We start from the raw sequence: 25,856 nt of genomic DNA, 5'->3' as shown, positions 1-25,856 counted from the left end.
ATTTTTTTGTCTTCAGTATTTGAATGCACTCGGGTGAATACGTTTTTGACTCACTTTAACCAAATAAGCATCGCTTTAATAGAGAAACAAGACGCAGGAAATGGGGTGTCAACTTTATTTGCTCAACGTAGACCTAATCTAGTATGTAAACGAAACGCGTTTGTGTTCACAAGGGTTTATATCGTCATTCATAATGGCCGAGACTCATAGAAGATTGCCATTCGTCTACGCATCTCTCGAGATAAACTACAGAGTAGTTTAAAATTGAACGATTTAATGATCAAAGTGTTAGAGTGTAATTTAGAAAAATGTGGAATTGGCACGTAAAAGTGAGGAAACTCAACGATTTACAAGGAGTGATTTTGTTGGTGAGTGCTTATTATTTTTCGTGCTAGAGTACGGTTTTTCCACAAAATAAATGTATCACTAGTTCGTTACGTCATAAAATACAATGGTTGGTTTTAGGTGTTCGCGACACTACCGCTGATAGCATCGACGAATATCGACTGCCTTGGAAAAGCTTTTCATTGTGTTAATTCGACTCATTTCATGATATGTGTGGATATCGGCGCAGGGTTTTCAAGTACGATTGATGATTTCGTTATACCGTGCCCTCCTACAACAGTTTGCCAACAAAATAATCGATTTGAGTGTGAATTTCCACCTATCACGACACCTGCACCGACGTTACCGACAGTTAGTTATGTTAAAGAAAGCATCCAATGGCTCGATCCCACAAATCCGACCCACGAAAATATTATTCGATCAACACAGCTCGACACAACGATAAACGAAGCTTACAATACCATCAGCACAACAACCATAGCAAATCTTGAAAACGACAACGAAATCACTACACGAGCGTTGGAAAAATATCCATTAGGATCAAGTGCTACGAAAGATTTTTTTTGGAATACTTCTCCAACGCTGGATGAAACAACTAGTCATTATAAAGAAAAACGGGAAAGCGTTTCAACAAATCCTCTAACGGACTCAACTACGGAAGCTATACCGGAAAAATCGACGCTTAGTGTACAAAAAGAAACAACGGATGATAGTTTCATCGCAACTACTAGCCTACAAAATGAAAACATTCCTGCCGTAATTTCCACGCCGCTTTCTAGTGTGAATGACCCAATTGCAACATCAAGTTTCCAAACAACAGAGAAAAATATAAAATTATCGACAAAAGCGGAGTCTGAATATGTAAGCTATAAGCCAACGTATTTATCAAACTTAGTTTCTACAATGGAACCTGCTACCGAATATTATACATCGAATGACAATACTCAAACACCCAGAACTCAATATTTACCGATTACAACTTCAACAGATAGCGTTTACACAACTGCACCTACCATTGTAACAACGATAGCACAATTTATAGAAACATCTGCAATCACAAGTAACGTTTTGAATGATAGCAACAAAATAAATAGTGAAAATTCGGATATAAAGTCAACGACCAAAGCTTTTCAAGTACAATCTACGCTTGATACAAATAAAGAAAATACTCATGATGAAATTACTACTCCTGAAGTTAGTCTAAGTGTAAACCAAAACATTCGACCTGCGGTCTCTGTCACTAATCATGTAATTCCAACTGATTCAAGTTATGTTTCGACTTTAGCTGCTGGTTCTACTAATGACGATAAATTGATTACCGGTATTTCTACCGAATCATTGTCTGTTACTGATAAAATTATATTGGAAGGCAATCATAAACAGTTTAATGACGTCATTCCAATTATTACATATACTACGACAAGTGACGCTTTTGCATCCAAACCTATGACTGAAATTGATTATTCTAGTATGACGGAATCAAGTTTAAAAATTAGAGCAGATGACGAAATCAACCCGATTGCAAATGAGGTCACTACTATAATGGATAGTATTTTAGTAGAAAAAACGAAATCTACAGCTTATGTAATGGACGATGTAATAAGTTCCACCACAACGGAAGATTCGGTTTCTCAAATCATAAAAAGTCCCCTTATATTTGATAAATTGAATTCGACCGTATCGAATGTAAAAAGTTACATAGATTTTGCCGATACAACTACTGATAACAGCAATCTAAATTCAGTAAAAATAAGTGGTTCATCCGAACCTATTGTGATAACCACACCCAAATTGTCTACATCCATCGATGCTACCGATATTAAAAATCTAATTTCAATTGACTTTGACACAACAGTATACACAACTACAGAAAACACCTTATTTAAGGAAAAGCAGAAAGATAAGCTCAGTAACAGAATTTCAGCAGCAATTGTTCAAGCCGACGCACCATCATTTGAAACTATGGATACAACATCGTCTGTTCCAACGGATACCAGTACAACAGACAAATTCAATCCGTATGTTACTATATTGGACGAATCAAAAGCTTTTTCAACAGTTTCATTAAACAATGTTCCCACTGCGATTCCTTCAAGTATAAAGACAATAAATACAAATACTTCTACAACCGTATATAATTATACGGAGTCTACGACATCAAATGTGTTAAAAGCTCAGAGTTTGAAAACAATTGAAAATGATTTGGAACAGGAATCATCCGTTATTAAAAATAATAACTTACAAGTGCCTCCTCAACCAATCAATCAGTCCTGGAATACGACAGCAACATTTGTAACAAATTCTACTACTGCAAGTGAATTGGATACGGCTGGCATTGTTGTGACTACAGAAATAGCCACATTAACTTCATCACTGAGTAATTCACTAAAAAATGAATCTGCATTTGGTACGGAAAATGATTATTACCAAAAAAATATTGCAACGTTTGGACTAATTAATGCTGCACAGAAAGTGACAGAACTAGAACAAAGGACAAACGGTTTAGATGATGAAATTCAATCTACAACACCAACTATATTCAATGAAATTGAAAAACCGGTAACTGACACAATTCATTTTAATGAAGCGACGCAATCGTATACCAAATTATATAAGAAAGAAAATAAAACTAAATCAGAAATTAATGATACACCGATTCCGTTTTCTCTGACCAATAACAGTTTACCCGCTGGAAAATCGACTTTAAATAGTACGAGTGTGGGTCAGAGTACCTTAGACCAGTTGTCTTCTGATTACCCTGATGACCTTAAACAAGTAAATAATGTAGGAAGTGGGTTGAAAAACATGAACAGTGAAGCAGTTATACAAGAGAGTCAGATTACAACTTCACAAATAGTGTTCGATGAGGTGTTGGGGAAAGAATTAGTATTAGGAGCAGAACTATCAACCTTAATTGGTATCGAAAAACCTAACTTAATGCGCACGGTAGAGGATACCGGTGAATTACAGATTCAGAATTCCCTCAAGACAATACCACTTAGGTCATCACCGACATCAAGTCTGAAAATCGAGTCACCTGGGTTACCGTTGGTAGGTACTGTACGGGATTCTGAAATTAACGGGAAAATCTTAGAAGTCGCTAAAAATGATCCCGCAGCAGAAATTAGTAACCGAAAAAATTCAAAAGATGGAACTCCAACACTAAAAATTTTTGTAGATTCACAGCCAAAAGTTCGATTATATTCTGAGCCAACTGTAAGCTATTCTAAGAGTGAAGATCTAACTTTTTCACACTACACTGTTACAGAACCTTCTCAGAAAGTACAAGACTTTTTGAATAGTGCGGCAGTTATGGATAATATTGGAAACGAAGGACACAAACATGTTTCACTGCAAAAGAGTGATAGTGAATACAATTCTGTGCAGATTTATAAACAACCAGAATCAGTCTCTACCACACCCAGCATTTTGGACGATAGAAATTTCGATCAAATTTTATTGAATGATGAAAAAGTGGCTTCAACAATCTATCCAGATTTAAAAAAGGCCACAAAACTAGTAAAGGTAGCTGAGATTCCTAGTAAAGGGACACGAACAATTGATCTAGAAACTATCACCTATCTAGAAAATAAAGAGAATATTGCAAAAAGTGAACCGACTCCTCCTTCAAAAACGAATTACGAAGCCACGAGCCTAAACCAAAATATAGATGCCGTAATTGAAAATAATTCTAAACTGAAGTCGACCATAAAAACTCGTGTGAATGTGGAATCTAACAATAATAATGATGGCAGAGTGAACACACAAAAATTGAGTGACACAGAACAGACAATAGCATCAAAGGCTACTAATTCTTATAATCTAAAAAAAATAGAGGCAACCGTAAATCGTGAAAATAACAAAGATAAAACCGTTTCAACGATACTCAACTTATCATTCAATTGTCAATACAAGAGTAGAGGAAGATACGGTGATAACAAAGATTGTAGAAAGTTCTATATTTGCATAGGAAGAAAACAACCTATTACTGGAAGGTGCCCCGAAAACACAGTATTCAGTGAAGTAAGAAAACAATGCACAAAAAACTTATCATATTGCGTGAGAAATAATCGATTCATGTGTGTGTCAAAAGGCAGGTACATCGACATTAAAAATAATGACCTTTACTATATTTGTGTTAGAAACGGAAATAGAACATTTGTGAGATATACATTTCAATGTCAAAACGGTTATTATTTGAATAAAATTTTAGTTAGATGTTTACCAATCACAAGTTCTGATAATGTCTCCAAAATAGTGGTTACCAAAGTAAAGAAAGATAAGGAAAAACTAGCTATTAAAAAATCGGCTAAAAGCGAAAGCTCTAGAAAAAATAGCGATCAAAGTATCAACCAAAATAATTCTGGGGAATCTGATAAAAACAGTGAATTGATTGAGTCTGTATGTGATGATGTTGGAAAATATTCTGATCCAGATGATTGCAGAATATATTACATTTGTTATAAAAATGGAAAGTCTGAAATGAAAATTAAGAAGAAAAAGTGCGAAAGCGATGAGGTTTTCCATAAGAAGCAAAAAAGATGTGTTGACGCTGAAAGTTACGAATGTTCTACTAATTAAATAACCTTTTTGATTTTGATTAAATAACGAATCACATTATTCAAATTTAATATTTTACTTTTTTTAAATTACACCACGTATGTATCAATTTTATTTTAGTTTTATTTTAAATTAAATCATCAATTTCATATTTAAAATTATATCATATCATATTTAAAATAGATTGCGTAACGACTTTTATGTTGGCTTCGATCACTTTTAAAAAAGGCCTGACGTTCTTTATAAGAGCGGTCGCGAGGTAGTACTTTGATATGCAGCTAAATGATATGGGAAATATTTGAGAATATATCTTTAACGATTTTTAAGTCATCATGACGTCTGTTGTATTGGTATGCATACATCAATGCGACTAACTCATGTTCACGAATGACTTCTATGGGTTTGATAGCCACACAATTGACACATAGACCTCATGTTGCAAGGTGTATGGACAATTCTTGGGCAACGTCTAACCACTCAGTACTAGGTAGGTACTAAGCTCGTTCACCCATCTACGCAAAAAATAAATACAAATTCAAGCGATCGTCGTATTCGACATAGTACGTAAGTATGGAAAGGTTGGTAAAAAGAAATAACATGATCTTTTGATGACATCGGTTCTTTTAATATCTTTAGTTTCTCTTTTGTTGGCTTATTTTGTTCATATTGCGTGCGTCTAATCATCACATATATTTAGCGGTAGGTTGTAAACCAATAGTCAGTAACAGCGGTAGTTTTGTTTCAAACATCACATTCTTGGCTTTCGATATGCCACTCCAGTTCTGTGTAAAAATTGATCTTCGCTATCTCTTTCTAGGGTAATACAAAACTGATTGGAAAATATAGTACATCGTACTGAATTTTCGCCTACAACAGGCCGCGAGGGACAGAAGTAAGTCGCTTTTACGGGAACACTATCCTGCGTAACTGAAAATTTATAATTTCTGCATTCGATTGGTTTTGGTTTTTGTGCAGGATTTTCGGAATTTCTGTTCTTTAAATTTCCTTGATATGTATCGATTCTTCTGTTTTCATTAAACAATTCGAGTCCGTTCTTGGTAGAGTTTAATAGAGGACATCTATATTTAGTTGGCGCTGAACAAGTCCTCGTGTAGCCGTTGAATATCGTATTTCCAGAGCATTGGAATTTTATGCCTTGAAAGCGACTTTTGTTTGGAATACAGAGGATGTATCCTTTGCAGCCGGGCACGCTCGGATCTGCTATCCTCTCGTTCCGATGGCAACGTACTGCTTTATTGAAGTCAGGATCTATATAGTTAACGGTGTTCTCACACACGTCGCCGGAATCTTCGTTGCACACTGTGTTTGGCGGGCAAAGGAACGCAGGGCCAATTATGTTGTCTCCCTCGCATAGCCTCACTTTATTATTTGGCTCGCAAATAAATCCATACGGACCGCAGTCGAAGTTCGTTGTGCGATAGGCAATCGCTGAATTCACAATTAACTGTAATTAAATATTAGCATTGTTATATTTTGATATCTCGTATACTTGGGATTTTAAGTATGAGGCAAGTGTTCGTGTGAATTTCAAATGATCGTTGAATAAGAATTATAAACAGTAGTCGTAATTTTCATCAAAGATATGAAAATGTTTAGCGCTGTCTTGATAAAACATTTCGGTGACACAAATACTTGTCAGTACAGGGTATTCACCTTTTTTGTACCTAAAGATACAACGTAATTTAAGGATCTTTTTAATTTATCTACATTAAGTAATTAAGATCGGAATCTAGTTTTTATTTATTAAATGAAAACAAAAGGCGCAATGAAAATACTAATAGTAACAGAGAAAGTTAAACATCCATAATTCTAACTAACTTAATTATCATTTATTATCTTGTTTGACTTAGCTTTTCTCGGCCTATTCAAATGTTCAGGTTGATGAAAGAAACAATGTTCGCTAAATTTATTTTATGTACTCACTGCGAAAGTAAAAAATTCTAAATTCGTAGATAGCATTTTCCTGGTCCAATCTTCTAGAGCACAAAGTCACAACTAAAGGATAAACACAACTTTTCACGTACCTCTGACATTTAGAAAGCTATTATCATGTTTAACACCTTCCATAGTACATGTGGAATAACAGTCCACGATGTCATGTCGCGTGTTCGTCCAAATGATGGTTTAACGGTACAAACTACAATTTCGTATATCTATGGACTACATACTTGTGAAATACATAACAACCTTTAATCTCGTTAAATGATTAATTTTTAATTTGGATCTATGGCACTTATTGTCTTGTTCTCTGGAGGTTAGGGATCCTCATTCCAATAGGAAGACGAGACTAGTGTGGATGATCCCGACGCTATTACATAAGACGATTTTTGTAAACGTTTTTGGGCACTGCACGCAATGTTTGGAAAGCTGGTAAAACGCAGATCAACGGTCTTTGATTTAGAATGCTGGTCCAAAAAATATTATGATTTTGCTACACCGATTAATATTTGTGCTAAGTTTAGCAAATTAAATTGGTCTATTGTTTCTGCATAGTTCCTCAGATCTTGCATTGAGGTTAAAATCCTTTAAAATGATAGCTATTATTAGATCAGATAATTTCTTGGGAGTGATTTTTGATTGCTCTATATTAACAGACGAGCTCGCATTAATGGGATTTCAAAGAAATCAAAACGTGAGATATGAGATCGAAGCCTCAATCGTTATAAAACGGAAACTGACTGCTTTGTAGGAGAAATAAGCGGGGTCATCATAGGCGGGTATGCGAGTGGAGGATACGCCGTACACAGCCCACCGTTTTAAACTTCAAACGCAACATGTCGTTGACCATGTCAATATATTAACAGCCAAATATGAGCACTTATAAACACACAAATCTCCTCCTAGTGTCGCTTTCCTCTTTACTGAGGGTCGTGACTCCCCCCGCTGCATCATTTTCGCACATACGGTCTCCCTTAATCTGCTACGATTCTTAGTTTCTTTAAAGGCATCGCGGAACTTGATGTTCAGAGAAGATTGAATTTGGTCTAACCATCTCGTGGGACTGCGTCCTTTGGGAAGTTTGCTATCTATCTCACCTGTCACCATCAGCTATTCGAGATTGTGACCCTCTTCTAGTGATGGATTTACGCCTAGGCCCATGAGATCCGGGCCTAGGGCGGCATGAAGGATCGGCAATTTTTCGGAAATGCCAAAATTTTAGAGACGAAAAAAGTAAAGACAGTCTCCTTACAAAACGACTTCTGATTAATTTGTTAAAAAAAAAAGAATTATATTAAATATATATATATTTATTTATTTATTTGTCTAATGTTTATTACTTATTTATATCTGTAATGTTTATTAGTTATAATTAAATATTTAATTCTAAAGACATAAAGTTCATTTAAATTTAAATTTCATAAAATTTATTCCAACATTAAGGGCGGCTCGACAAACAGGGCCCGAGGCGGCATCAAGCCTAAATGCCCTCTTCGAGCAATTTAACACTCAACACGTATGTATTTTACCCTGCCCAATCTCGAATCTGCGAGTTTGTTCATGAACAGCTTGTTATAACAACGATTCGATCACAATAGCAAATCGTGTTCTACAAGCACCAGCGATAAGATATTCATAGAATTGCACTCGACAATATTTACACAGTCACGAAAACAAGTACAATATATAGAATTAAGTAGAATGTTTGTTGCGTTTATAGCGGGATGTTTACTACAATTGTACCTTACGTATGACGTGTAAAAGTCAGCCCACCCAGAATTGCATAATATTATTAATTTCGAGATGTTTTTACTGGTGGTAGGACCTCTTGTGAGTCCGCACGGGTAGGTACCACCACCCCGCTTATTTCTGCCGTGAAACAGTAATGCGTTTCGGTTTGAAGGGTGGGGCAGCCGTTGTGACTATACTGAGACCTTAGAACTTATATCTCAAGGTGTGTGGCGCATTTACGTTGTAGATGTCTATGGGCTTCAGTAACCACTTAACACCAGGTGGGCTGAGCTCGTCCACACGTCTAAGCAATAAAAAAAAAATATGGGAGGTTTAAGGTCCATCCACGTTAGATCTCTATGGATATCCGGTCCATGATTTAAACGTTTCAAATTGTAATTAATAACATTTATGTATAACTCAAGAAACAAAAAAATAAGAAACAGTACACACACTGTAATCAGTGTAATTTTTCGGTAGCAAAATTTTATTTTTGGAATTCGTTTTTTTTTGTAATGACGCATTATTTGTTTTGATTTACTGTTAAGATACATTAGGTTTATTAATGAGTCAGTTGACTGCAGAGCTTGAGTGGGGATATGCGGTAACTTTCTGAGTAATACAAAGTTCTTTACATTAGTGTTTTTTTAGACGCAATTACTTTAATATGATATTTTTCGATTGCCCTATTGTTCATTCTACCCACACTCTTAGTTTCGGCACTTTTTTATTTTTATTCTAGTGACCTCGAGGGGTCATACTAGATTCACGGAGCGACGTCACGGGGCTCAAACTTGATGATGTCGCTAACACTAGCCCCAGCAACAGCAGTGCTTCGAAGTATCTATCACCAGATTGGAAACGTGACTCATTGAAAAAATGCGGCGAGAAATTCAGTTGGCTGTGTCTATGGGTCAATTTACTCGCCGAACCCTTTGTTGCAAGCGACGGGTTCGACGAGGACGGTGAGCGGTGCTTGGGGTACCTAAAAGCACCGTTAATGGATCGGGAGGATCCGAAGTGCTTAGGGCGACGTCGACTCTTTACCATTCGATCCACAGGATTGGGTATATAATTTCCGGTGGCCACGAGAAAGGGGGTTTTCGTGTCATGCCACCTTCTCATAATGATGCACTGATGCAGACTGAAATACTTACTTATGGAGTCATTTCTGCACTATTATAATTATTTTGTACATTTATCTTTTTTTTTATTGCTTACATGGGTGGACGAGCTCACAGCCCTCCTGGTGTTAAGTGGTTACTGGAGCCCATAGACATCCACAAGGTAAATGCGCCACCCACCTTGAGATATAAGTTCTAAGGTCTCAAGTAAGTTAAAACGGCTGCCCCACCCTTCAAACGAAACGCATTACTGCTTCACGGCAGAAACAGGCAGGGTGGTGGTATCCACCCGCGCAGATTCACACCTTTTTTTTATCGTGAATAGGTGTTGCCAATAATTCGCGGGTCAAGTCCCCGGGATACTTGGGATTTATTGGACCGAACACAGAACCAACGAATCTATTTTTGCCGAACTCAAGATTCTGATGCCGCTCAGTACTTATATGCGTGCGGGGGAGTTTAGAGTTTTTTGGAGAAGGCCCAGAGGCAGAAGTCCTCTATACGCTAGATCCTCAACATATTAGTCCACGATGCCATCCGCTCAGCCGAGGATAGTCCTGGAGAAAGTTATCAAGGAAGGCCGCGACCCTCGGCATTGAGGATTATCGGCGCAAGGAAACGGAGGCGAAAGTCACGGGGCACATATAACATCTAAATAAAATTCTAAAACTAATGAAAGTATTAAAACACAATATTACGTACCTAAATGCATTTAATGAAGCGATCTAGTGATTACAATAATCCTAAAATAGTCTAGTCTTCGTCGGATGACGATTCGGAATCACTTTCCGAACTGGTCGACGATTCTGAATCGCGTATTGCAGTTCCAGTCTTGGCTCTGTGTGCAAAATTAACAAAGTCTTAGTTACTTTACTGGTGGTAGGACCTCTTGTTAGTCCGCGCGGGTAGGTACCACCACCCTGCCTATTTCTGCCGTGAAGCAGTAATGACGTTACAACACGAATAGCTGCACCCACGTCCGGATATTCCATCGTTCAGTTCGTAACCATAAGTAACTTTGCAGCAGTAACTTTGGGCTGTTTGTTTTACGAGAGAGTTTTAATAGACTGCAAATCCCTCGCAGTAGTTTTTTTTTGTTGTTCATTGCGTGCTTCATAAGTACATTAGTTACTTACGCCTTTTCGAATATATTAGCGAAATCTACGATATTTCGTATGTAAGATTAAGTTAAAAGGTACCCCGAAATATTCACAACCCTCTTTAACCTATGAAAACGAATGTCTTATCTGTGATAGACAGAATACAAGTTCGATAGTTCGAAGCCATTAACTTTTTTTGAAGTGAAAACTTCTTTAGAATCGTTGTGATTTCAAACCGGATGCAACGGAAAAAACGACAGGTAAGAGACACAAATACAAAAATGTGTAGGATGAAGCCAGCAAAGAATGATACAGAAATATACATACTATTTAATACAGCGCCATCTGTGAGATTTTTTAATACTAACGTGTGTATGAAAGCTCTTGTAGTGAATTTTAATTTAGGATTATACGTGAAATTAAAATATCAATTCACAGAGGGCGCTACCTTACAATTATTTACTAATGACAAAATTTTACATATACTTAAAACGTTTAGGATAATTGTATTTTAATTTTGGAAGGTTTCACTTCTACCACGTGTGAATTGCACACATTTTGTTTTTATTGCTTAGATGGGTGGACGAGGTCACAGCCCACCTGGTGTTAAGTGGTTACTGGAGCCCATAGACATTTATAACGTAAATGCGCCACCCGCCTTGAGATATAAGTTCTAAGGTCTCAGTATAGTTACAACGGCTGCCCCACCTTTCAAACCGAAACGCATTACTGCTTCACGGCATATACGAAATAGAGAGGTGGTGGTACCTACTCGCGCGGACTCACAAGAGGTCTTACCACCAGTAATTACGCAAATTATATTATAATTTTGCGAGTTTGATTTTTATTACACGACGTTATTCCTTCACCGTAAAAGTCAATCGTGAACATTTGTTGAGTACGTATTTCATTAGAAAAATTGGTACCCGCCTGCGGGATTCGAACATCGTTGCATCGCTTCAACACGAATGCACCGGACGTCTTATCCTTTAGGCCACGACGACTTCATTATGCATTATGCACTGCTTCTCTATATTCTCTATGAGTGTGGGAAATTTCATACCCCTCTGTCCGCGCAATTTTCGTAAAAAGGGGTACGAAGATTTTGCTTCACGTATTAATATATCGACGCTTGAAAGGCAAACATGACTAAGCGACAATGCGTGAACTTTACAGTAGACTAATTTAAAGTTAACATACCTGAAAAAAATTCTATTTTAACGAATCTAGCTGTAGGATTGTAATGATTTTAATAGACCTAAAAATATTTTTTTTTTGCGCATCGATTATGTTTATTGCCTATCATTTATGTACAACTAGCGACCCGCCCCCGCTTCGCTTCGGAAACTGTAATTTATTATTGATTTCTCCACTATTTAATGGATGTTATTATACATATAAACCTTCCTCTTCAATCACTCTCATCTATTAAAAAAAAACGCATCAAAATGCGTTGTGTAGTTTTAAAGATTTAAGCATACATAGGGACAGAGAAAGCGACTTTGTTTTATACTATAGGTATAGTGAAGCAGTTATTGTCGCTTAGTCACGTTTGCCTTTCAAGCGTCGATATAGATTAGTCCGGAATGAGCGCGTACGGAAGTAATGAACAAAGGAAATCTTACAAGTGGTAAGAGTGGAGTACAGCGAGCGCGGCGGGGTGCAGCGAGCCCGCCAGCGCGCCCGCCGGCTCCTGCAGCAGCGCGCGCACCTCCTCCTCGGGACGGTTCAGCATCGCGCCCAGCACGCGCGCGCTCGCACCCGCCGCCTCCTCGAACCCGCACTCCGCCAGGTAAGCTACGGCCGTCTGACAGACAACAATACAATCTATATATGAGTCGACTATTATCAAAGCCGGCAATCTGACTTTTGGACAATTATTGGTAAATCAGAAAAACGAATTATTGACTTTGTATTCCATTGGCAGTCACAAAACTCTTCGGAACGACATCTTAGATAAATAACAGGTTAACTATTAACCTTTATTTAATGCAGGTTTTGAACCGTATTCTTTGAAGGAGACGATTATATTCAAATAAATCTGTATTGACATATCAATAAAAATTTTTTGTCCAAATGTACAGATTGCCGCCTTTGATAATAGACGACTCATATATACAAATTAATTGCTGTTCGTTAGTCTCGCTAAAACTCGAAAACGGCTGGACCGATTTGGCTAATTTTGGTCTTGAATTCTTTGTGGAAGTCCAGAGAAGGTTTAAAAGGTAGATAAATATAAAAAAGCTCGGAATGAAAAAAAAATAACAATTTTGTTTTCCCTTGATGTGTCCTCCATCGGAAGGATTCCTTTTGTTTTTTTTAAATTTATTTTATACAAAAGTTTAGGTCTTTTATTTATTGATCGAGGTACAACGAAGTCTGCCGGGTCAGTTAGTCGTTCAATAAAAAATAATGTGTGGTGTCGTGGGACACCGGATAGGAACGAAGTTCCTTATTATAAAAATATTAATTTTAAGTTCTATACGAGGTATAAAGAAAATAAAACTGGAGGTTTCGCAACAACCCACGGTCATTCGGTAATGTGCGAACTTATTGTGGTACACTTCATTCACGGTTGTTTGCATAAAAGTTAGTGTATTGCACAAACGAACGCTCCGAGATCGTGGTCAATGAATAATAAAAAAATATGTTATTTTTTGTACGTTATTACAAAGTTAGGTCGTACACTGTGTGCTTTACTAATTGGTACGTTATTGCAAAGTTAAGTCGTACACTGTGTGCATTACTGATAAAAATATTACGTTACGGACGTTTTTCCCGGTTAGAGAACCCCTCCGCATCGTCCCATAAGGAACTTCGTCCCAATAATGACTCTTTAAGAAAAGTTTTATGTCACACCTATATATTTTTACTGGTGGTGGTACCTACCCGTGCGAACTCATAAGATGTCCTACCACCAGTAATTACGCAAACAATAATTTTGTGGTTTTGATTTTTCTTACACGATGTTATTCCTTCACCGTGGAAGTCAATCGTGAACACTTTATGATACACTTACAGCAGCTATTTCTAGTTTTCCCATAGAGGCAGCCTTCTCGGCTAAGGTTGATATAGATTCTGGCTTAGATGGAACTCCGGTGGCTTGCTCCTGTTTTAATTTATTGAGTGCAGTTTCAACACTGGTCCAGCGTTCGGAAGATTTATCTGACACGTCGGACAATAGCTCGATGATGTTCGAAAGCGCTGTCGCCGATAACCTGCATCGTAAGATATGAGTTCATTCATTTATTCAGAAAACGATTGTATTGTTCGACGAATGAATTAGTCTGTTTCTTTGAGATTGATGCTATGTATCACTACATAGTATAAAACAAAGTCGCTTTCTCTGTCCCTATATCCCTATGTATGCTTAAATCTTTAAAACTACGCAACGGATTTTGATGCGGTTTTTTTTAATAGATAGAGTGATTGAAGAGGAAGGTTTATATTATGTATAATAACATCCATTAAATAGTGGAGAAATCAATAATAAATTACAGTTTCCGAAACGAAGCGAGGGCGGGTCGCTAGTAATAAGGCAATTGCTTAAACAACTTAAAGGGCAGGATACTAATTTATACATTTTTACCACAGACCTCGAAATAAACATATTACACATACGGTGCGATAACGCCACTTATACAAATTATGTAATATTTCACGAGAAACGTTGGAAAATTCCGTACATACAGGGTGTTTTGAAACCGAATCCGGAAAAATCATAATTAGGTTTATCAGTATTACCTATAGTAAAAGTTACAGGCTCGGCCTAGCTAAAGCATTAAAGTAGAGGAAGTTATATTTTAGATTTTTTGTGTTATACACTATGTGTGAAATCAGCTGACACGCTGATCTAAATATTAGATAAATGTACTTTTATAACATAATCTCCATATAGAACAGCAAATACAAAGTAGTTCAGTTAATTTTTCTCCTCTGCTTGTCAATAATTTTAGTATTTGTTTATTTCGTATTTAAGGACAATTTCGTTCAGTCGTAATTTTTTATTTTGGAAAAAATGTTAGTTTTGCCATATTTAACAAGTAATAATTTACAAAAAAAATCAATACATTCAATAAATCTAAATCTTGAGCTGTTTATTGGTATATAACATTCAAACTTGGATATTGTTAGCTCAATTTAAAATACATATACTGACTCTAAATGTACATACTTTTGTGAGACCGGTGATCTCTGGTCTCTGGATTCATCTCTTTGTTCTAAAGTCTCTCCATGTTTCAATATACTTTCAGCCGCTGATCGTATTTTCTCTTTTACATCTTCCTCTAAAAGAGTAAAAAAAACACGTAGTTATATAGTCAGCTTTGTGAGCGCAAACCACATGTACAATGACAAGATCCAGAGTTCAATGCTCGGTGAGACAGTTCTAGTTCTTCATGTACTGATTTAATAATATTTTAGAAATTTTGCGTGATGTGTAATAAATACATATATTTGGAAAAAAGGAAACCCTTTAATTCTTTGCCAATCCTTATCAGTGGAGCAACTGCATATTTTGAAGCCACGGTAAAGTTTTTACAATTTAAAAGTGCATGTAAAGGGCTTGTTTAATATAGTAAAAAAAACGGATTATTAACTCTGTTGTATATTTAATGAGAACGCCTCGTTGTACAGGGAAGCGTTGATGGTACAAGACCGCGCGGGAGGCCACCAATGCGGTGGACCGACCAAATTAAAACTGCAGTGGGAGGTCCCCTAAATGAGTGCAGTAGAATGGCCTCGAGCAGGGAGAGATGGTGCGACATCGTGAGACGCATCAAGTCTGCCCCTTCCAACACTACATGACGATCACGACCACTCTGTCAAGAGTGACACGACTGAGAAGAAGAATATTTAATGAGATACGTACTTAGCATGTCATGACAGTCTTTCACGATGTGAGAATAAACTCGTATTTTCAAAATCAAACCCGCATAATTTATCGGTAATTACTGACTTACATTGCATTGCATTTTGTCTATTTCTGCGGCTTGGCTCTGCCCCTGGCATTGCTGAAGTCCATGGGCGACGGTAACCACTCACCGATAGCTCTCCGATAACTACTTGAGACTAGATTGGCTCTGAGTTCGTCTTCCTATCCAGAGTTCTAAAATAAATAGTAATGTATTGTAGCTCACCCTGATACTCGTAACAATTACATAAAGCTGAGAGCAGCCTTTCAACGAGTTTGGTTCGTTTCGCGTGTCCGAACACTATGATCTGGGACCACGCCTGTGCCAGTCGGTCGCCCGCGCCTGCCACTTCTAAGGTTCTTATGATCTGTGGTTTTTCAATAAGTATTTTTTTAGTCGTTTTAACTAATTACAATAAAATGCACTTTGCAGCATATTTTAATATGGATTACAAATGTTGTGATGAAACCATAATTAGGTAATATATACGTAATAATAGCCATATATAATAATTATACGGCCGTCTGGTGTAATTGTGACATGGTCACTACACAAAGGGGTCGCGAGTTCGAATCCCGCCAAGGGAAGATATTTGTATGATAAATATAAAAAAGGGTGCGTGTACGCGGGTAAGAAGTTATACTGTTTTTTTGTTAAATTTACTTCTTTTTTTTTTATATAAATTTTAATCAATTTGAAAAAAAATCGATTAAACAACATCCTCAAACACGTATATTGGACATCCCTTTTCTTGACATCGTATAAATTCGGTAATTCTCGGTACGGTTCGGAAAGTTCACCTGCGGCTATATTCATGCCCGTATCTTTAGACGTTTTATAAAATAGTCCTCCACTCTTAACTCATCCGATGATGCTCGAGCATTCCTCCCATACTTACTCGAGTTTGGTATTTTTAGTCGACCATTACAATATTCCTCAACTGTCCTCGAGCGAGGTAGAGAGGTGTTATTGCGTCACCACAACAACATCAGTTTGAGGAAAATTTGATCAAGCTAGCATCAAATCCATAGAGTTCTGTAGTCTATGGTCATTGTTTAATGTCAAAGTCAAGCTGCCGCTGTCTGTTTGACACTAGATGAACTTGTTTGATGTTTTGGTTGCTGAGTTATTCGTATGTGTGCGTGCGGTAAATCTGAAAGTGTATTATTTATTTTCTAACCTATTATTATTTTAGTTTTCGGATCCGGCTTTGTATTTTTATTCGCCGCTTTTGTGTGCTTTTGATTGCATCGTGTTGTTGAAGTGCTTTTCCACAACCACCAGTTTATTATTATATAAATAAAACTTATAATCGCATTGACTTTATTTATCAGGTAGTAAGCAAAATATGACTCTTATCTAGGTAAATAAAATAAAGAGTTTCAAATGTCTAACCTCGAACTATTTACTTTATTAATAAATATTATCAAAATTAAATTATCAAAATATGCGGGAATCATGCACAGATCCAGGCCATTGCACAATAATATCATATATTTCCATTTGCGGTCCACATATTATTTGGACATTGATAGAAAACCAGCCTTGAGGAACGTTCAAGGTACGTCGCGACGTACCTTGACTTGACAGTTCGCTTACTTCACTCCGGTTAGAAAATTTTTCAAAGGACGTTTGAGTGGAGTTTATTTTTACGACTAAGCATACCAAAACGCGCGTTGGAGGTTGAGTCGAGTCGAGTTATGCTCGTGTGAACGACTAAAGATACGGGGGTCAGACTTGCCAAGTTACGTCGGTCGTATTGTAATGAGCGATTTAGTGGGCAACTTCATTCTGTTAATTTTGTGTCACGGTGCGTGCGCATCGTAAAATTTCACTCTCATCAATTTTTCATAACGCGCCTAAAGTATAACTTCAAAATGTCTTTTCCAGGGTTATGGATGTATATGATATGTATGTGTATAATAAAAATCTTACATTTATTTCCGTCATCTGGTACTTGCAACACAAGTTCTTTACGAACTTAGCACGGGACTAGTTAACGTGGCGTGATTGTTAGTAAATTTTGTTTATTATTTATTTATTTAAAAAAATATATCTTTGTTTCAGTATGTAAATTATGTTATATGTACTTTAAAAGGAAATTTAAAAAAATAACTTAGCCCCTTAAAGGTTTGTTATTTACGTGAAATCTACAGGTGCCGAATATCATAGCCTCATACTGGTTATTTATTGACATACCTCTTCCATTACCGATGGTTCCGGTATATAAATATTTGGTATTAGCGTGTCTAAATATTCGGTTGCTTTCTCGAATGGTGCATGCCTGTAAACAAAAGTAAATCAGCAAAGTTAAAACAAAGCAAAAAGTAGGACCTCTTACACTGGTGGTAGGATCCTTTATGAGTCCGCACGGGTAGGTAACACCATCCTGTCTATTTCTGCCGTGAAGCAGCAATGCGTTTCAGTTTGAAGTGTGGGGTAACTCTTGTAACTATACCGAGACCTTAAAACTCTTATCTAAAGGTAGATGGCGGCATTTACGTTGTAGATATCTATGGACTCCGGTATCCATTTGACACCAGAAGGGCTGTGAGCTCGTCCACCCATCCATGAAATAAAAAATAAATAAATAAATAACAGCTCAGCGTGTGGATGTTCTCACGGCAGTCTAATCAATATCCTCGGTTCTCTTTTTATTACTACATTTTTTAATAATAGGGCGCATTTATCAGTCCGCAAGATTAAGAATCACATTTCTGCCCATTTCTACCGTAGAACAGTGATGCGTTATGATAAGGAGTCCAGTTCTTTACACTTTACTTCGGTTTGTTAAAATTGTAAAAAAATATGTTAAATACCTGCAAGCAACAGTTACTAGATGTCTGTAGTATATGCTCTCCTTGTAGGCGTCGCCTACCAATTTATAGTTATTGTTCTTCATAAGCAGAGCGTGGACTCTTTCTGCCATGTTTATATCCTAAAATATTAACAAAGGTTTATTTTAATTAAGGAGAAATCTTCACGAGTAGTTGAAGCGTCGTTGGCCTGATTGGTAAGACGGCCTGTTTGTTTCATGTAGTAATTTAATTCGTCGTTTTCTAATAGATAAGACGCCCGGTGTACACATATCAAGCGGTGCGAACATGGTGGTGTTAGAATCTCGCAGACAGGTACCGATTTTACATCTAATGAAACATGTATTTAATACGTGCGCACGAATTATTTTTACGATCGACGATAAGAAGTTATATGCTTTGGGTAATGACTATCCAATAGAAATATTGATCTCAAGCGTCAAGGTGGATAGCAGCGTTCACGTTATAATAACTATGGGTTCCGGTAACCACTCAACATCGGTCGAGCTGTGAGCTCGATCATTCTTATATGCAACAAAAAAACTTCAATACCACCACAGTAACCTTCAAGTTTTAATCCGCGAGACGATTCATATTTTTCATATTATGTCTCATACAAAGCTCATAGAATTAAAACTGTTCATATAAGTAACAAGCGTTCTAATTTCACGCTGCCCTATTTTTCGTTACATTAGATGTGTGGACGAGCTGACGGCGCATCTGATGTTACGTATTTAATAGAGCCTAAATCTAATGTCACCTGTAAATGGTCACTGCACACGCCCATTGCAGTAATAAAGAAATTCGTGTCTGTTGGTTCATTCACTTCTAAACGTTCTCTGCTCTCCAAATCAGTGAGGATCTTCGATAGAATATTATTACGGGGCCCTCCTGAAATTCAATATTTTAGTTAGATCTTTAATCATTGTATGTTATTATTTATCAATTTACTTACAATCGAATTTCTATATGAAACTTGTTTTCTTTTTCTATTCTAAATAATAGTTCGTTTCCAAGCATAGGTCAATTAGAAAGATTTTTTTTTGTTCACGAATATAGACAAATCAGCTGTCGTTAAGTCAGCAGTCTCAATTACAAATGTAGGAATGCTTCATCGCACAAAAGTACATAATTCTAGTATCGATTTGTAGGGGCATACAAACTGGTCCTATGTAGTCAATTTTCTCAGGGATTTATATTTTCATTGATGTTATCTGATATCTCTTATTCATGAAAATCGTTTTGGCTACATATTATTCATCATGTTTTAGGTTTTTTAAGTACTGAAGTCCATAACTTAATCTATACATATAAATAAAATTGGAGTGTCTGTTTGTAATATAGAAATAACCGCTTTTTACTACATGCATATGAATATATATACGGTACATACACCAAAATAACATTTTTTACAATTTTGTCTGTCTGTCTGTTTGTTCCGGCTAATCTCTGGAATGGCTAGACCGATTTTGACAAGAATTTCACTGATAGGTAGCTGATGATATAAAAAGTAACTTAGGCTACTTTTTTTAGACTAGCTTCGCCCCGCGGCGTCACCCGCGGTACGACAATAACCGCGGGTAACATGGTGGGACTCAGCTACCGATAATAAAATTTAATGTTTCCGAAGCGAAGCGAGGGCGGGTCGCTAGTCTTTTAATAAGAATAAAGCTCTCTCGATCTCCAGGAAACATTTATGGTTTAATACTGTCCTATGCGAAGTCCGGTTATAATGAATGAACGAGACCTTGTTACCATCTGCTATAACTCTCGTTTAATGTGTGTGATACATGTGTTAAACATATATAGACCTCTATGTGAACGGCGCTTTGACAGAAACTTTCTCTGAAGTGCCAACAACAACTGTACCATTTTTCATCAAAATTAAAAGAATGCCTTAGGAATGAATGCATACATAAAAGAAAACATTAATTTTAATCCTTACAAAATGAAATAATATCAATCAACAAAACTTTTAGTTAGAAAAAGGATATCTCCATCTCCAGAACTACATCAAAAATTTTTCTCATGAATCTATTTTAAACTTCAGTGGAAGGCACAATTGTAAAGTATTTAGGTTATAACATGACTTCTGCATAGTGTTAAATATTGGCAATGACCATGTGAGTACTTACTTTCTTTACAGAACAAGCAGAGTAAATAATAATAAGCAGAGAGTCCAGGTTGGATGCCAAGCTCTCTAAATTCAGCAACTAATTGCATTGCCAAATTTTGTAATTGTATGCCGCCACCCCACACAGATATAGAACGGAGACAAGCACTCAATGTCTCAATATTTGGCGAGAGACCCTGGAATTGCAAGGATGTTTAAAAATATACCTATCCAAGGATTCCATGCAAGATTCAAATAAATAAAGTAGATAATATATATATAGATAAAGTTGAGAGAGTGAGTATATATAAAGAAAGCGCTTATTCACTATTTAAGTAGGCAGAAGACAATTAACATATTTATCACTAGGTTTTTGAATTTTTCAGTAAGCCATAATATTAATGTTGTTCATATTATGCATTAACGATAATACGAGCTTCTGCAATTTATCTTGCAAGTGAAGATATGGTGCAGTAGAAGCCACAGTAGAAGTTGCATTTCCTGTCTCCTAATTTGTTACAGTACGAGTGTCCATTGTTTTTTGCACTGTGGTGTCCAAAGTAACTGTATTCATTGCCAACCTCCACTAGGGTGGAAGGTTTGCTCTGGGTTTGGTAGCTTGTTCACAATGGCTTATTGTTATATTTTAAGCTATTTTACTTAAGTTTAATTGTCTCTATAGGTCACAAAAAGCTCAGATATACAATGTGAAATAAAACTTCAGTATAAATATACAACACAAACCTGTTCGTTCATTTGCATTAGTGTCGATTTTAGGGCTTCTATCCGTAAGGTAGCACCTTCTCTCAAGAACCCTATACATCCTAGTAAAGCATTGTATACCCCAGTCGACAATGGTATGCCTTTTTCAATTGCTTCCTGAGATAGTTCATAAGCTCTTTCTGCCTGTATCAACCAATTTTAAATTTCAAGCTATTGCATTGTTATATTCAACTAGCACATAAATAGTGTTCATGAATAACACGAAGATTCATAGTCAGTCAGTTTCATAGTAAATACTTAAGGCCGGTTACAGTGCTCCACCGAACGTCTGTGCGTACGTTCCGTCCTGACGGTACGCATTAACCGATCGTCAGTTTGCTTCATTCAGTGCTCTCCTGACCAACAATCTGACCGAGTTGGTATAGTCGGTACGCAAAAGGGAAGCGTTTGCAAATAGCTTAATTGCTGCTTATTATTTTCGAAAACGTTTAAGGAACGTTCAAGTTTTTTTAATTATTTCAGAATGTCTATCAAGTTTTGATGAATTATCAGCACATACTTCTTGCCAGGCCTTTAACTTGCCATCACGATCTTTATATAACACGTGGCCTTTGTCCCAGAGCAGTTCACGAACTTCGGTGATTAGGCGCTCGGTGTCGATATATTTGGCCACGTTCAATACGAAATCGCTTTTTTTGATGATGATACCCACATCCGTACGGTCGGTCCACCGATCGGTGCAGCACTGAACGCGTTCATTTGTTTCCATAGCGCGTCGGTCGACCGACGGCACGCATGCGGACGCGCTAGACCGACGGTCCTCGTACGCAGTGCGTAGCAATATACGCGTGCGTACGGTCAGTCCAGCACTGTAATGATTTATGAATTTTCATATAAACGACAAGCGCGACTGACATACGCACAGACGGTCGGTGGAGCACTGTAACCGGCCTTAGGTCATATCACTATTCACTATATAGAATATTCTCATTATTCAGAACGTAGGGATAAAACCGTTTATGTATAATAGTTAGAGTCAATACCGTCTTTACCATAAGGGTACACGGGGCCCGTGCCCATGGCCCCCATTCTCGGGGGGCCCCGAAAGACCGACAATTTCTCTCACACTCTTATTCTCAAAACATTTTTGTCGGGCACATTACACTTTTTTCACAAATCAGTAATAAGAAGGTATTTACAAGGCATATACTATGCCTATAATAGAAGATTTTGCTCAACACAAATCCAGAAAGAAACCGTTATCGAAATCGTAACCAAAAAACCAGCAGCATTCTAATATCATTAATGACACATTATATCATACTGTATTTGATTACCTATAATAAATGGTCTCAAACTCAGTAATTTTTTTTAATTATAATTCGCTTTTTTTACTTTCCAAAAGGGCCTCAAATTCTTGTGTGCCCAAGGGCCCCAACCTAGTTTAAGACGTCCGTGGTTAGAGTTATGTATAAGAATCGAAACCAATGAAAATATAAAGTTTTAGATTTATAATATAAAATTTGAAGTGCATTCCTGACTCATGAAACCCCTGAAAATACTACATGTTGCTAATCTGTAACATGCATAATAAGCACATGCTTTACGTAATTGGAATCTTAATTTTTAAATATTCAATAATACTTTACCTGATAGTATTTTGCCATTCCTTGTATGATTGCACAGTATGCTTCTGGACTTTTTGGTTCCATTGATGTAAAAATTGTATCTGCCAAACTTCCCAATCTGGAATTATGTTATTTCGTTTCAGATTTACATTGTGTTAGATATGCTCCGTAAATTACATAATAAACTTCATATCGGCATATTTTTTTTTGTTGCTTAGATGGGTGGACGAGCTCACAGCCCACCTGGTGTTAAGTGGTTACTGGAGCCCATAGACATCTACAACGTAAATGCGCCACCCACCTTGAGACATAAGTTCTAAGGTCTCTGGTATAGTTACAACGGTTGCCCCACCCTTCAAGCCGAAACGCATTACTGATACACAGCAAAAAGAATAAAATGGCAAAAGAATAAAAAATAAAAGAAAAATAAACTTCAATAACTCAATAATCTTTCTTTATTTACCTCCAAGTAGCTGCTTGTCGTTCTCTAGTGTTTGCCGAAAACCATCTCTCCTCTAACCATTCCACAGAATCAGGCTCCTTTTCATTATAGAAACACAGAAGTTGCAACAATTGCAGTTTCAGTTCATCACTCACTCCTTGACTCCCGCCAAGTAACTGATATACTTTAATTGAGTCTTCAATGAGAGCATTTTGGATTGTATATATTAGATCTTCTTCAGTTACCTGCAGAAGTAATAATAATGTATTAACTTTTTTGTTTGTGAATAATTTTATTCTATTAAAGATGTTTCTTGTTGTAAGTATGTAAGTATATTATGCACTCGGACATGATAAACAAAGTGAAACCATGCCACCTAGTGTATGTGGACCGCAACTACTCATCGAACATTAGCTCGCTTCAGGTGGTGTGCTTCAGCAAAGTCGAGATGTCATCATAAGGATTGAATCGAAAGACATGTTGTTCATGACTTAGGAAATGTGAAGACCTCTTGGAACTGTCATACTGTTCTGTTCAGTGCATTGCTATTTTTTTATTTTACAAGCTCTTCTACATAGTCATATCTATTAAAATTTACTTTTGTGATTGAAACAGAATATCATTGTAAGACTACTCACAGTAATTCTGCAACTAGTACAAGAAATTAAGACATGACAAATTTGTTCTTTTCCTTTTCCTTTAATATGATTATTCAGAAAATTTATCTTACCTTGCTTTCGTCATTATAAATCGGTTTGGGCGAGAAAGCTTCAATTTTCGGATCAGCATTATAGTAAGGTGTTTTTTTCCTTAGCGGAGGATCCCAGATTCTTGTTGTAAACAAGTCTGCATGTTCATCTCTAATCCATATTGCTGCTTTTCGACCAGCTTCAGCTGCCAGTGCATAAGCTCTCTTACGATAATTTGATAATGGTATTAAATATGGATCATCATGGTACCTGTAAATAGTTCTTTTTGTTTTAACAATGTATGGAGATATTAAAAAAAATATGCAATAGTTGTTGAAGTTTTTCTACTTTTTTCTGTAACTAATACTAATATAATACATGTAGCAACCACTTTGAGATAGCTTCAGCTTGTTACTTTTTCTGCTTTTAACTCTAAAATTCATTAGCATTTTTGTAGGTTTCATTTCAAATCAATAATGACATATAAATACATACAATACAAACAATACTGTAATAAATGGTAATTGTTCTTCTTTTTGCAAATGGTACAAGGTTTTTAGCGTATTGTAAGTAGGCTAAATAATAAAATCCTTTTGATAAGAGATTTTAATGCCTCCCCTTTCTAGTCATCTTTTTAAAGCTGTGCATAGACTGCAAAACTCCATATCTATCTCATATTAAAAGTTTTAAGAGCCCATTAACATGAAAATGTGAATACCAATTTATTGTATCTGTGATTAAAATGTAATGGTATTCTTATATAACAGATTTCTTACCTTCTAAGCCTAAATTTATGCAAGAAATAGACAGGTACCTATTCATATGCCACTGTCCCAATAAACTGAACCAATATTAGCTGCAATAAAACTAAAAAACTTGCCTTTTAAGGTACATGATATTATCCTTGAATCAGGGAAGTTAGTTATGAATATATGTAAGGTATTTACTTAGAATTGGTACTTGTCTTGTCTTTCACTTGATCGAAGTATTCCAGAAAGCTTTTCTGTTTCAATATCATCAAAATAGTACTGTTTTATATATTACTGTATCAGTATTTCTAGTTTGGCAATGTTTTACTTACTTATTTTATTTGGATATGATTAGGATTTGTAAATTACTGTATCATTTAATTCAAATAAATTATAAAGGTCCATCATATGGTTTTGTATCCTGAGCAGATTGTAAGCTTATCTTTTAACAAATATCGAGGTACTGTAAATGTAATAGGTAGCGCACAAAATTTGCAGTACTAACTTGTAATGTGCAGCTGTAGGATCAATTCCAACAGTGGTGGACAAAGCTTGAAGTATATCAGTTGGCCCTCTTTGTATGCGAACAGGCGGTGATATACCATCACTAGAGGCACCACTTTGTGGAGTTTTCTGACTTTCGATACTTACCAAGGATCGACATAAACATTTAATTTTTGAAATCTGTCTGTAATCAGATAATTTACCAAATATTGTTATAGAAAATTTACAATTCCAGGACACACTTAAAATTTTATAACCTTTCATTTACATTGCTTACCTCGTAATTACTATATTGGAATACATCTTACTATTGAAAGTTTACTGGTTCAGTAAAGATAATTTAAAATGAAAATAGAAATCATGAATTATTAATAATAAAGCACTATTCTAAGAAATTAAAAACAATCAACAATGCGAAAAGTCTACAATATGTAGCAGTTCCATTTTTCCAACACGAAAG

The 25,856-nt window shown here is 36.4% G+C and overlaps 2 protein-coding genes across 4 annotated transcripts; one reads left to right on the top strand and one right to left on the bottom strand.

The window, feature by feature from the left end:
* On the top strand, window positions 1-5,017 carry LOC101744127 (mucin-2). The gene is made up of 2 exons (XM_004927743.5): window positions 1-368; window positions 466-5,017. Exons 1-2 carry the CDS (start codon window positions 309-311, stop codon window positions 4,924-4,926), a joined length of 4,521 nt encoding a protein of 1,506 aa, XP_004927800.2. The 5' UTR covers window positions 1-308; the 3' UTR covers window positions 4,927-5,017.
* A 491-nt stretch (window positions 5,018-5,508) lies between these two features.
* LOC101744266 (small ribosomal subunit protein mS39) lies at window positions 5,509-25,856 on the bottom strand. 3 transcript variants are annotated; one of them, XR_009974730.1, is made up of 17 exons: window positions 25,674-25,856; window positions 25,398-25,580; window positions 24,185-24,413; window positions 23,476-23,699; window positions 23,034-23,130; window positions 21,406-21,567; window positions 20,684-20,858; window positions 19,309-19,439; window positions 18,552-18,670; window positions 17,932-18,016; window positions 15,958-16,099; window positions 14,994-15,105; window positions 13,839-14,037; window positions 12,445-12,626; window positions 10,422-10,557; window positions 6,850-9,439; window positions 5,509-6,370 (listed from the first exon to the last, which is right to left on the bottom strand). XR_009974730.1 is itself a non-coding variant. In XM_004927744.4 (15 exons), the coding sequence occupies exons 1-15, from the start codon at window positions 25,697-25,699 to the stop codon at window positions 10,473-10,475; spliced, it is 2,151 nt and encodes a 716-aa protein (XP_004927801.1). In that variant the 5' UTR covers window positions 25,700-25,856; the 3' UTR covers window positions 10,414-10,472. The 3 variants fall into 3 exon arrangements, 1 of the variants encoding a protein (XP_004927801.1); XR_009974731.1 differs by lacking the exon at window positions 6,850-9,439; XM_004927744.4 differs by lacking the exons at window positions 5,509-6,370; window positions 6,850-9,439 and having other exon boundaries at window positions 10,414-10,557.

This window comes from Bombyx mori, chromosome 13 (genome assembly GCF_030269925.1).
Source record: "Bombyx mori chromosome 13, ASM3026992v2".
Taxonomy (NCBI): domain Eukaryota; kingdom Metazoa; phylum Arthropoda; class Insecta; order Lepidoptera; family Bombycidae; genus Bombyx; species Bombyx mori.
Note: the sequence above shows the minus strand (reverse complement) of the source record. Positions and strands in the feature narration are given on the sequence as shown.